This window comes from Ovis aries, chromosome 15 (assembly GCF_016772045.2).
Source record: "Ovis aries strain OAR_USU_Benz2616 breed Rambouillet chromosome 15, ARS-UI_Ramb_v3.0, whole genome shotgun sequence".
NCBI lineage: Eukaryota > Metazoa > Chordata > Mammalia > Artiodactyla > Bovidae > Ovis > Ovis aries.
In genome coordinates this window covers 43,637,749-43,651,115 of record NC_056068.1, presented here as the reverse complement: position 1 = coordinate 43,651,115, position 13,367 = coordinate 43,637,749, and the positions used below count along the sequence as shown (strand labels likewise).

The following is a 13,367-nucleotide window of genomic DNA, read 5'->3' as shown; positions in this document are numbered from 1 at the left end:
TGGTAATGAAAAGTGCTCTTTTTTTAATTTGTTCTTGAATGTGTAGGTTAAGATCAGTGACACTTCCCCTTATAATGTTCCTTCCTCATGCCCCCAACCACCTTGGATCCGATGGCCACTTCTAGAAGAGGCCTAGCAGGAACTTACCCTACGCAACCAACAGAGGGGTGCAGCTTGAGGAATGAGCACATGGCTCCAGAAGCAGCACCAGCTACTGAAGACTTTCCTCAAGGCAGCTCAGTCTGGCCTGTGACGCCCTTTGCCCTGGCTTGGTCAAGACTCCCTAGCCATGTCCCACTGCAGTGTTCCCTTGTTCCCTGTGTGACCTGAGCTTTAGAATTAGAATCACCATTACCACCTTTAGAGCTGGAGAGCCTCTGAGAGATCACTGTTTTCACATCTTCCACTCTACTTCCTCCCCATGACTCTATAGATGGGGGAACTGTACCCAAGGTCACACAGTTCATAACTGGCAGAGTCAAAACTTAGGTATCTAGCATCTCAAATAATACATCTTTCTGTCATACCTCCTTGCCTCCAAGAAAACAACCAGCATCTGCCTCCAGCTCAAGGAACAACTGGAGCAAGCAGGTGGTGGTGATCAGTACAGATGGGGACGACCTGGCTCAAGGGGCCAGGCTGACCCTAGTTGAACCCCAAGCAAGCGATGAATCACAGAGCTTCCTGATTTCCCTCCAACAGAATGTTATCAGTGGCAGATACCCACCCCAGATGGGATCTTCCTCCTGGCTAGAGCACTGATCCCTGCATGAAAACATGCTTACCATGATCCCATGCTCCTTCCCGGCTAAGGCAGGCTCTAATTGGTGTGAAGATCCTGGTGATGAGCTGCCCACCAGCTGGGTAATACAGTTTACCAAATTTCTTCTTGGTAAGACCTAATCCACATTCCTGGGCTGATTTATATAGGGCCTCTTAGCACACTAAAATCTGGCTAAAATCTCTGTGTCTGTGCTGGGAGAGACAGAAAGAATCACAGATGCTGTCCTCCCAGCAGAGCTCACACACTTGCTTGGCATGAGGAGATCTGAGTCCAGGAGAAGAAATGAAGTCAAAGAAAACGGGCAGGCACGAAGGGTGGGGGAAGGAGCAGCCATGCTTCCTCCTGTGCATCGGTCCTGAAGACGGGAGACCACAGGATGCTACCGATGGCGCTTCCTGTCCGTATCTCCAGGAAGGCTCAGCCTGTGTGGCTGAGAGGTAAAGAGGATAACCCAGATAGCTGCGGTGTCACCAAAGCCGAGTAAAGAGGGTTTTTCAAAGAGGAAGCGGTAGATGATGTGAAATGCTGTAGGGAGTTCATGACTGTTGAGGGCTGAAATGTATTCGCTTGATTTGGCAACTGGGCAGTCACTGGTGACTTTTATGAAAAACTATATAGAGGATGAAAGAGTGACTAGGAAGAATCAATAAAAAATATTTTGTTAAGAGAAATTTGGCTGACAAGGGGAAAATGTAAGTGTAACAGACTCTAAGAAATTTTATTTTAATCTTGGGGAGACTTTAGTTAATTTGTTATCTATGTGGAGGTAACCAGTGGAGAGTGTGGCTGAAGACCCTGGAAAATGGGAGCAGTGAGATAAGCGATAAAGCACAGTCTTGGAAGATGCAGAGCAGGATTAGATAAGTAGAGCACCAAACAGGAATAACTGGCAGGGAGCTAAGGATGGATACACAGAGGCATGGGAGGCAAGAGGAGCACGTGGACAGCAAAAGTCTTGTTTTAGGGTCTCTCTTCTGTGAAGTAGGCAATGAGGCCAGTCATTTGCTGAGAGAAAAGATAAAGGGCACGCATGGAAAGCAGAGTAATAACAAGTCAAAGATACACCAATCAATACTGAGAGCCCAACTGAGGCTCTCAACTCTGAAATCTGTCATGCTTAGGAGCCCAGAAAGAGGGAGCTAAACACAGGTTGATGCAGAAAGTGGAGGAGGGTTGATAGTTCCAGCAAAAGCTGGAGAGGATGAGGAAGTTCAGGATGCTGAAAAAAGCATCAGTGTGTCATGGGACATGGGTTTAGGCTCAGGAGAGGAGGAAGTCCAGGAGAAGACTGAAAAATTGGGAGAACAGAGAGCTAAGGTCTTGGAAACGGGTTGAAGGAGCAGGCAGTTTAATTAATAGCAGTGGAACAGTGGGAGAAGAGGAAGCACAGGGGATGTTAATCCAGAAAGGGCAGAGTCTCATTAAGGAGTTCAGAAGAGAAGATTGTAGGTGACACCATGGAGTGAAAGAGAAAGCAGAGCAGAGCCCAGGAACATATAGGGAGGGGTCTAGGTCTTAGGAGCAAGGCAAAGACCTGTTGCCAGAATCGGGTACAGGGAGCCAGAGTGCACCAGGGTTGACGGCAGGGTTCTCTGTGAAGACCTACAGAGCCTACAGAGGATCTGGTGGCTGCCACTTGCACAGACAGGCAAGATGCATAGCTGGCAACTGCTGGAAGTTAGGCAGAGTCAACCTACCTAGGTTCTAGAAGAGTGCACTACAATCTCCTCTGCATCAGCTGAAGCTAGCCCGTTCTTCTGTTTCTCAGCATATCCAAGAAACCCAATTTCTCTTCTAGGACTGCATTCTGTACCTTACCAGAACTCATTGCATTTTCACTTCATGACTTTGTCAATGACCAAAGGACTTAACTGATTCCAAAATGGGACCACTATAGGAGTAACTCAAAAACAAGATCAGCTCAAATGTTAACAAAGAGCCATTAAAGACGGTCACGCAGCCAGTAGCCTTTTGTTTAATTTCTAAAACACCATGTTGTTTTCTGCATGCAAAAACAAAACAAAACTATGACTTCAAACACTGGTGTTAAGTACACAGGAAAAGCCAGGAAAGGGCAGTGCTGTGGGGTAACCAGTGGAGGAACGGGGGGGCCACACACTCCTGGTGGAAAGGACACCCTCCTTCCCACCCTCCTTCCCACCCTCCCTGCTCAGGTGCCTAAAGGGAGCTTCTTGGCATGCAGGGTTCTCAGCAGTGGGAAGGGAGCATGTGACTCTCTACCACATCACTAAGGTCCCCTGGCCCAGCAGGCTATAAGTGGGAACAACACTGATACAAGGGAAGCCAAGCACTAAACTATATTTCTGCTTCGTATTTGTGGTTTCCCTCTGGTCTTGGGGAAAGATGTCAATCAGGTTTGAGACTGTCACAGCCCTCACCCAGCTGCCCAACACAAAGCACCGTGAAGGTGATCCAGAGAAGGTGGGAAGGTGACCCACACAAAGGAAAAATGACCGAGAGGAGGAATTAATGAGGTAATTACAGAGAGAACCTTGCCAAGCCAACTAAATAGAGGAAAAGATTCAAAAATTGAAAGGGAAATGGCCAGAGCCCAAACCATAAAGTCATATGAGCTCCAAAGAGCAGAGGGTTATGCCCAAAGATTGCCTGGCTACCGGAGTATTCAAGACTTAGTTACCCCAAACCAGAAAACATGGTTATGGAAACCCATCTGCTTAGGAGAGCTTGGCATGTGCTGGTGAGAGAATGGTAAGTCAGTGGGCATAGTCTGCTTTGAAGTGAAGGTGCTCTTTCAGCCTGGGTGGAAAGGAAATGAGCAGTTCCATCCACGCACAAGGAGAGAAGAAATGTTTTCTCTGATCAAAATGTCCCCATTAACAAGGGGCCTACAGCCAAGAGTTTCCTTAAACTTCATCTCTTGGCAAAAACAAAGCCATGACCTGCAGCTCCCTTGAAATTAGCTAAGCCATTACAGGACCAGGGAGAGCTGTCTCCAGGCCAAGCCAACATCAGTAACAGGTTCCTTCTCAACCAAGCCCTTACCAATGAGGTGGCCTGACCCCCAGCATCTGTGTATGCCTTTTCCTCCCAAACTCCTTGCATGGACCATGACCATCTATCTGAGATGTACCCTGGAGCTGTGCTCCTGTGCCCGTGACCCCCAGAACACTTCTCTCTGAATTCCTGGAGAAATAATATTCTGAAGTTGCTTCAGGGTCACCAAAGGACACTGAAGAGGCTTCTATCAGTTTTACATCCCTGACAGAACTTCCACGAATGCTTAGGCCTTGCTCCTGCCAGTCCCTCTGACCTTCTCCAACCTCCAACAAACAAAAGGGGGTGGGGGGCTATCAGCAGAGTCTTGACTTTTTCTTGGCTATGGACAGCCTGAGGGCAGGCGAGTCAGAGGACTCACACTGATCTTTGGCTCTTTGAAGTGGAGGAGTTGAGAGCTAGGATCTCTAAGCCAGAGGAGAGACCCAGCAGAGGGAGCTGGTTGTGGGTCATTCTCCTTGGCCCAGAACTTCCATATGTGAAGCAGACAGCAGCTTCCTCACAGTTCTCCCAAGCAGAACTCAGGGTCTGGACCTCTGAATGGGCATAATGAAGGGGTGGCCACCGATAATCACTTCTAGAAAGCCAGTTCTGACACCAAAGAAGAGCTCGCAATCCAAGGAAGTGGCACAGAGGGCACGCTCTGAGGTTAAAATCCTCTTAAGCCTGTTAAGTAGGATCTGAGCCTGAAGACCTAAGTGGTGTCTGCACGGCTCCCCAGCCCCGTCAAGAATGCCACACTATCCAGAGCTCCACAGCGGCCACCTGCATCAGCATCAGGAGAGGGGACGTGAAGAACAAATACCCTGAAAACCGTGAGAACCCGAATAGGCACCAGCTGAGACCTATGGCCTCTAGAAGCCTCATTACCACACCCAGGGCAGGTGCCTCTGTCCGAGCAGGCCAAACAAAGGCAAATAGTGACAGTCTTTGGCTGTGCTAGGCCAAGGATCACAGGCCTGCAGTAGATATATCAGAACCTCTCTCCCTTCTTTTACCCTCTTCTGGGCCCAAGAGGAATTCAGATACATACGCTGCTCCTGAGCCCTGCACACTGAAAGGTGAGAAATGTCTGCCTTCGTCAGCAGGAAGAATTCACCAAGGAAGGATGGTCCTCCTGAGCCCGACCAGGCTTGGTCTTGTCAAGTGGACCCTACACATCTGACCGTTCTGCTCACAGGGAACACCCCCTCTTTGCTGTTTATTTCTGAAATCTTCTCTGTAGTGGATGCACTATGGCTCCCAAATAAATGCTGTAAGATGCAAAAGGCAAAGAAGGGCAGTACAGGCTCGACAAGAAGCGTCTCACGTCCACGATCCAAGGAGAATGCGCTGAAAGGTGGGGAGGAGGGGTCAACAGGAGGAGGCACCAGCTGCCAGAGTGCTTGGTCTCCTTCCAGCCCTCACACCTGGGAGATGCTGTTAGCCAGGCGAAACGACACTCGTTTTGCTCTTTCATTCTCCTGAAAGAAAAAAAAATTTAGAATCAGAATGCCCAAATGTCGGGTTCATTAGTGTGAAAAGTCTAGACTAGGATTCCCCAGGGCCAAAGCGTTTTATTCCACCCCAGGGATGCAACTTCAAAACTCATGAAGCCACCAAGCACTGTGTGCCACGTGTCACAGGCAATGGGGGTGGCTAGGGGGACCCTGGCACACAGTGGGCAGGCAGTACACGTCAGTGGAATGAAACGGCATGGAACTGACGTTTCAGGTCTGCATGAGTGAGACCAGACGAAAGGTCAGAGGAGATCTCTTTCCTGCAAGCAACACCTCTCCTTCCTTCTCTACATCAAGGGGCCAAGAAGACTCTCCCTTTCTCCCAACCCAAGTGGAGATCAGGATTGAGACCAGGGCATCACAGTGTGGAATAACCAGCAGGAGTCAGGAGACCTGGTCCTGTTGCAAATTTTCAGGGTGACCCAGGCAGATACATCCACCTCTCTGAGTTCCAAGCCTCAGGGGTCACTGGAGTTGAAGAGCCCCACACTGCCTTGCCTTCCACTTAGGCTGAAGGGTGGGAAGTGACGGCTCCTTGTCCCTACTCTCTTGTGCCACCTGAGCTGAAAAGCCTCACTTCGGGTTACCCTGTACCTGCTGCCTGGGTGCCCTCCACCTGCCTAATCACCCACCCGCCTGCCAGCTGGCAGCAGCTTCTTACCATATGTCGCCGCCGCCTCTTGGGTTGGATGCCCTCCTGCATGTAGTGGGGCCACGGAAAGCCCTGGGGAGTGGAATACCCACTCTCACTAGACACCTCCTCAGAGTCTGAGTCCTCCTGCTGTGGCTGAGCGAACCGTTTCTCGGGGTAGATCTCCTTCAACCAGCCCTCAAAGAACACTTCCAGGCAGCGGCCTGCCTCTGCAACCTCAGAGTCGGGCTGAAGGGGGAGGAGAGCAGTGATGACCTGTCCCTGATCCACCAGGCCATCCCTTCCAGGCTGCTCAAGAGCTGTACAAAGAGCACAAAGCCCCGCTGGGTCTCCTGGATGGCTCAAACTCTACATTTTCTCAGGACCCAGGATAATCCGTTTAGTGTCATCAACTCTCCAAGCAGAAGTGACCCTGACAGTTACCCACAGATAACGAGTCACTAACAACCCCCATCTTCCTCCTGAGTTCATGCTGAGGCCCAAATGTGGGAGGAGTTTATACACAGTCGCTACAGTAGGCCTCCGAAGGTCTGCTCCCAGGTCCTCATGGCAGCCCAGGCCCAAACCAGACACCCCTATCCAGCCATGACACTCCTGGGGTCACCGGAAATAGAGGAGAGGGAAAACAGGGAAGACATACGTAATTGAACTTCGCACAGTTCCAGAACATGAGGCGGACGTCTGATACCACCTCCTCCGGGGTGGTGTAGTGAGCTGGGTCCTTCTTTTGCAGCTTCCTCCGGATGATGGACAGGTCCATGGGCCTCTTAATAATCTGGTAGTAATGTCGGGCCTTGGGGGAGGAGAGGAGGGGAAGCAAATAGGAAGAGAGAAGTGGAGGAGAAAAGTGAAGGATAAGAAGGAAGAAGAGAGAGAGAATGAGTTGGAGTAGAAGGAAAAGAACCCAAGGAAGAGAAAGGCAGCAAGAAGCAACAGGTGGAGGGAAGGAAGGGAAGCGAGGAGTGCTTTACATGTCAAGCAGGTCTGATGCAACAGCAGCTGGGGGCTGTGGTGGCCAGGCCCCCCAGGTCCCGAGACCATGCACAAATTACCCCTACTTCCAGTGGCCACGCTCCGAGCCCACCCTGGGCCCCACCGCAATCCGCTCGAGGCCCAGGCCTTCTGCAGAACCAGCAAGCGCTTCCTTACCAGCGGGCTGACAGGTTCGTGGAAGGGCAGGCTGAGGCTGTTGCAGCACAAGGACAGCACCAGCTTCTCACACTTCTGCAGAAACCAGAACGGGCAGCCGTGTCAGTCCGCTCTGGCCCCACCTCAGTAAGAATTGACCATGGTGACCCTGGTGGCTCTGGCCCACAGGGTATGAGCCGCCAGCCATACCAGGGCACAGTCCAGCCTCCCAGGCCAGAGGAAGACAGCTGGCAGAAGGAAAATCATAGCGAACCTCCATGGGCCAAAGTCCAGGCATAGCGCAAAAGAGAGGTACCAGAGAGGCTTCTCATCCCCCTCAGAAAAGTCTCAGCCCCCATAGGCACAGGCAGGCTACCCCAGGTGGGAACCTTGTTCCCAGAGACCCCTGCCTACCTTCTGGTCATATATGCTCAGGCCAGGAGGAGCCCGCACTCCAGGCTGGCTAAAGCGGGCATTCTCACAGTCATACTCCATCTCAGGCTGGGTCAGGCTGCGGCACAAAGTACACACCCAGTCTCCCCTGCAGAGGCAAGTGAGGCCATGTGAGGCCTCAGCACGTGTCCACAGCCCCCTCCCTTGTCCCTCTACCCCGAGACAGGCTTGGGGTGGGGGTGGCATGAGAAACTTAAGTCCCCAGCCCTGCCCTACAGAGAATGGCTTCCTAGCAACAGGCTTGAAAGAAACTCAGTTAACTCAGGATTAGAGAATCCAGAAAAACAGGAGTTAGCAAGGGGCTGGGAGAGACATCAAGGGATAAATCTGCACAAGAGGAAGCTGGGAACAGAGGAGGAAGCTGGGAACAGAGGAGAAAGGGAAGCATCCGCCTGTCTGTGTGCAGAAGAAGCACAGAGAGAGCCACTAAGTCACAGACCTGCAGTTTATGCAGGCCAGAGAGGGGAGGAAGTCCCCCCCAAGGGAGCCCTGTGGGCTGGCCTGGAATAACCTCCCTTAGAAGACCACTGTGCCATCCAGGTCAGGGCCTGGGTTGCATGACTCACCCTGGGAAACTGAGCAGGGCTGGCAAGTGGCAGGAAAGGTGGTACACTTTGGGGCAGCGGTCACAGCACAGCAGCTCCCCGCCGTTGAGGCAGACAGCACAGAAATCCTCATTCTCTATGGGTACTGGGGGCCCCTTCTTGGCTCCAGGGGTTCGAGGAATGAGCCTGTGTTCTTCAGGAGATGCACTCTCCACCTCTGGAGGCTGCTGCCCAGCCAGAGATGTGACAGTGACCTTTCTTCCCCCCAGATTTGGGGCCTGGATGGCATCAGGCAGGTGGTCCTCGCTGACCTTGGGGAAGAAGTGAGTCTGAGCGGTTAGAGCAAGGCACCACATTGTTGAGGGAGGGAGAGGAAAGATGACCAGCCCTGGGCACCAACTTATTTCAGGACCCCAAACCAGCCAGCCCTAGGAACACCAGGACAGCTCAGTCCTAGTGTGCCCCTAACAGACCCCAGGCGGCAGGGGACAAGGTGTGGCCGAGCAGCAGCCCCACTCAGAGACTCAGAACAAGGCTGGAGCCAGGATTCTGCCAGGAGCAGAGAGAAAGAGAGGCTCCTGGACTGGGCCAAGTTTCAAGGAGAAGGCAGAGAAAAGCGGTACCTTAATGGACATGCTGGAGGACTCAGCACCACATTCGATGATCAGCAGGAAGCTCCCATCCTGATCATTCTTCTGTGGCTTCAGCTTGAACACCGGCATCTCGCCCGAGGAGGCGGCACAGATCTTGAGCCGCTCCAGGCGCACATAGGGAATCTTGGGCTCATTACTGAAGGGTCTAGGGCAAGAACCACATCTCTGGGTCTCGGACAGGCCATATCCCTTTGGCCCGACTGCTCAGTCAAGCTCATCCATGATCCCACAACTGAACTGCTCAGGAGCTCCTCAGTCCAACCCTCCACAGGCCCCTGTTCCAGCCCGCCACCAGCTCTGCCTGGTCAGTTCCCATTGGCCCCTGGGAGCCCTCTGGTCAAAGGGGGACCCCTGTAGAGGGGGAACTGCACCCAGAGTGCCTGCCTCACAGCACTGGAGTCAGGACATCCTCCCACAACCATCCCAGACACACAACCACACACCCACTCCAGGGTCTGAGGGCTGAAGACAGAGGCAGGCAAGTTCCAGATTAAGTCCTCAAGGAGACTCACTTCCTGTGCCAGTCTCCCAGGACATGAAGTTGGATGGTGGGAGAGGGATGTTGGGCCAAGGGTCTGTTACCTGATACTCTGGTTCCCTTTTGTGTTCAGCCCGAGGGCTCCTTGTTCAAAATTCTCATACTCTAAGACAAAAGACAAATTCATAATACATTTATAATAACACACCCCATCACCCACACCTTCTACTCTTATCCGCTACTCATACTGCGGTCACACGCCTGTCATACCGTCATTACTCACACTGTAATCACTCATCATGGTGACAATCCTACCCAGCTCCCTTCCTGAGGGGGGAAGAAGGCTACTTTCTTTTCCAAAGATAACACAGGTAACACTCAGAGGCTACCCAGGAGTGAGTGTTGGGTTAGGTGCTAAGGAGCCAGCATCTCACCTTCAAAATGAGCTCAGAAGTCACTCGTTCCCCATGTATATACTGGTGTCACCTGCTCTTAGGAGTCATTCTGTGCAGCCCCTTCCTTATCAGCCAAGTGCTAGGATTTCAGCACAGCCTGAGAATCCAGCTCACCTTCCAGGGGCAAGAGGCTCCCAGGAGCCCTCCCCAGAGAAGTGCAGTCTGCGCAGATAGGCAGGGGGCAGTGGGGAGAGAGGAGGACTCCAGCATGTACCAGGCGCCCACTCAGCACCAGGCACTGGCCGAGGCACCGTCCATGGACAAGCAGGGTTCAAAATATTTAACTGCTTACAATTCAGGGTTGTGTTATTGTGCAGTTAGGAAGAGCCAATGTGAGGGGACAAGGAGAAAAATTTCTTCATCTATTAAATACGTAGGTAACATCGATCGTCACAAACTACACGTGCATCATACACTGAGCTAAGAAGGCCCCCAGGACTCACTAGGCAGCTGCTGTCTAACTTCCCAACCAGCCCTCTCCTTCCCTGGAAGGAAGGTGCCTTGCCTAGCCACATTTGAGAATGCGTGTGGGGAGCTGAGAAGACAATCAGAGCCAAGTCCAGCCAGTCCAAATTCCCTTTTCTGTGAGACAAAAATGCACATCAAGGCCAAGTGCAAGGCAAATTCTTGTTACTACAGAATAAGTCATCAGATGATTTCACCGTAGGTATTCTTCCCAGAAGCCTATGAAGTAGCTATGATTAGCTCCATTTACAGGGGGGAAAACTAAGTCAGAAATGTTAGATATCTTGCACACATTCAAACATAAAGAGATAGAGCAGATCAGCTAATCAAGTCAGACGCGGTCTTGTCCCCAAGATGTTGAGCCAAGCCCAGCCCTTCTGGGGCGGTGCTCTTCCTGTGTCCCCCTTCCTATAACCCAGATCCCCAAACTTCTGCCTGGGTAATTTTACAAGGAGGTTAATTCCTGGCCACAGAGAGGGAAACAGAACAGGCATCAAAAGGTCAGTTCTGGACAGAGAAGTGAGTTTAGCCTGAGAGAAAGACACTGTTTCCTCAGTCTCAGACGGCTCTGCCGACCTCTGTTTCACCTGCGGTGCTGAGTCCGCCTGCTCGAGTGTGTGGTCAGCATGAAGGGCAGGCTGCTGAGTCTCACCTCTTGGGCTCCGGTGCTGCTGCAGGGCCACAGATGTGTTGACCACTGGCACCAGTGCGGGTTTTTTCACAGAGAGGTTAATTGGCTCCTCCAGGTCTGAGGGGATAGACAAGTCCTTGGAAGCATCCAGAGCAGCGGCTGTAGGGCCTTGTCCCAGAGAGTCAGTGAAGCGGGTAGATTCCTCACTTTCCATCTTTCCAAAGTGAAAGGCCAACAAGAATCAAAGAAATCAGACATTTTCCCTGTCACTGGTCACAGAGCTATTAAGCTAAGGCCAGAATGAGGCCTCAGGAGCCACCCTTTTGCCCAGAATTAAGCAGAGGACATTAAATGGCATTTCTCCAAGACCTACCTTACACAAGGCATTCCCCAGGGAGGGGTCAGTTCCATCCCCAGGGCACAGGCCCCCTGCAGTTCGGCCAGAACCGGGACTGGAGCCAGACCCAGTCTCTGGCTGCACATCAGAAGCTGGAAGCACACTTTGCAGAGGACAGGTTGCCAGGCTTGGCACAGTGTGGGTGGGACCAGACATCAGGTTGGGTCCAGCCTGAGAGCGATCACTTGCCAGGCTTGCAATGGCTGGGGAGGGATCACTCATTAGGCTGGGCGTGGACTGGGGTGGGCCACGCACAAGGCTGGGCATGGCTGGCAGGTGACTGGCTGTCAGGCTGGGCACAGCCTGGTTTTGACCGCTCGCTAGGCTGGACATGGTTGGTGGGGGGCCACTCAGCAGGCTTGGTACCACTTGGGGCATCACTTGGGGTGGGGCAGCTGTCAGGCTGCTTGTGCTCTGCATCTGTGGCTCAAGGGTCCTCGCCAGCCTGGTAGATGACAGCTCCATCTCCAGTGTGTTGGAAAAGCCCATGATGCTCAGAGAAGTGGAGTGCTACAGGAGCAAAAACAGGGGAGAGTCCGGCTGTTAGCTAGGAATGGTGGGAGGGAAAGGAGGGAGGCAGCCCGTAAGAGTCCCATGCTCAGATTTCACTCTGCCTCAGAGTCTAGTAGCTTCAGGGAACTCAGACAGACCATGAAGTCCTGTTCCCATTCCCCTATACCATGGAGGTTGCTGGGCTATGACCCAGAGAGGTGGGCACAGCCGAGGACACTGGTGTGCGTGTGTGTGTGTGTGCGTGCGTGTGTGCGTGCGTGCATGTGTGTGTGTGTGTGTGAGTGAGAGAGACACAGACTGAGAGAGGGAGAGAGACAGCCTACCACTTGACCTGAGGGTGGTACAAACTTACACACACACATTATCAGCCACATCCCTCACTCCCCTCTAGTACCTAAGCAAAGAGTCAGACTGTAGGAATACCTTCCCACATCACATGTCCCCTACAAGCCACTAGTGGCCTCCCCTCCCTTCTGGGAGTCCTACAGGATACTTTCTGCTACATAAGAATGGCAGGAAGTTCAGAAGGCTCAAACCCTGATCTGCCGCAGACATTCTCTGGGATAATGCCAAGGCTTGGGGAGCCCCCTCAGTCCTGGGGAACGTCAACCCCACAGCCTTCTCACAGGCTTGTTCAGATCAACTCCAGCACCACCAGCATTAGACTGAAGACTCTGACCAAGAGATGTGAAGGTCTTTTCTAGCCCTACTATACCTGCCAAAGCCATTCTAAACCAGAGGCAGAGAACATCAGAGCAGCTAAACCTTAATATGGACAACTTGGACAATTAATGGATGCAGCAATGATATCCCAACCCCCCATAGTTCTTTGCTCAGTTCTAACCACTTGGTGACCTAGGCAGAAGACAGACATACAGATTACTATACTGAACCCACTGCAGCTTTTCAGGTTGGAGAAACAGACGGAGGGCAAGTGGTGGGAAGACTGGTTCTAAATGCAACCTTCAGTAACTTCTGTTTAATACCCAAGCCTTTTTTAAGACAAAAGACATAACCATTTGACACCTTTTGAAAATCAAAGGGGAAACAAGGAGTTAATATCTCAAAGCTTCCAAGTTAGTATCTTAAACCTATCATTCTTTTCCCTGAGTAAGACATTCAAATTTCCATAGGAAAAGACATACGTTCAAATACCCTCTCAAGTTTCCATATTATATTAGTAAAGCTAACCAACAAAGACTGTCCTCACCTCAGTGAATGTCACCCTAGTCACCCAGTTCTTTGAGTCGGCTCCTAGGAGGGAGGCATCAGTGGGCACCCTTCCTCCCTCACCCAAGCTAACACCAAACCTCATCAACTACACCACTTGAACACCTCTCAGCTATTCCCACTCTTCCTCTCTCTGCTGCTGGTGCCTGAGCCCGGGTTACACTTCATATTTTCCCAGACTACAGTAGTACCCTCTGCAGTGGAGAAATACTTTGACAGCACAAATCTGACCACATCAGCGCTCTGCATAAAACCATACTGCTCCCCACTGTGAAAATCCCTAACAAAGTTTCCAAGGCCTTGATGCTCTGTTCTCTGTTCCTCTCTGCAGTCAGAGTTCATATAGTGGCCCTCTCCTCAGCCTTTGAGCTCCAGTCACTCAATTTTTTTAGGTCCAGAATCATGACATCCTCTCCCTTACCCACTTCAGACAGACTGCTTCCTCTGG

General features: G+C 51.7%; 1 protein-coding gene across 8 annotated transcripts in view; it reads right to left on the bottom strand.

The window, feature by feature from the left end:
* TRIM66 (tripartite motif containing 66) overlaps positions 1 to 13,367 on the bottom strand; it is a 63,241-nt gene continuing 49,874 nt past the window's right edge. For all 8 annotated transcript variants that reach the window (XM_060399936.1, XM_042233084.2, XM_042233085.2 and 5 more), the window contains 10 exons: positions 11,153 to 11,686; positions 10,801 to 10,993; positions 9,333 to 9,393; positions 8,721 to 8,895; positions 8,119 to 8,408; positions 7,514 to 7,640; positions 7,121 to 7,195; positions 6,612 to 6,764; positions 5,981 to 6,199; positions 1 to 5,283 (listed from right to left, as the gene is read on the bottom strand). In XM_060399936.1, the coding sequence (XP_060255919.1) occupies positions 5,224 to 5,283; positions 5,981 to 6,199; positions 6,612 to 6,764; positions 7,121 to 7,195; positions 7,514 to 7,640; positions 8,119 to 8,408; positions 8,721 to 8,895; positions 9,333 to 9,393; positions 10,801 to 10,993; positions 11,153 to 11,686 (1,887 nt within the window). In that variant the 3' untranslated portion in view covers positions 1 to 5,223. The remainder of the gene's footprint in view (positions 5,284 to 5,980; positions 6,200 to 6,611; positions 6,765 to 7,120; positions 7,196 to 7,513; positions 7,641 to 8,118; positions 8,409 to 8,720; positions 8,896 to 9,332; positions 9,394 to 10,800; positions 10,994 to 11,152; positions 11,687 to 13,367) is intronic.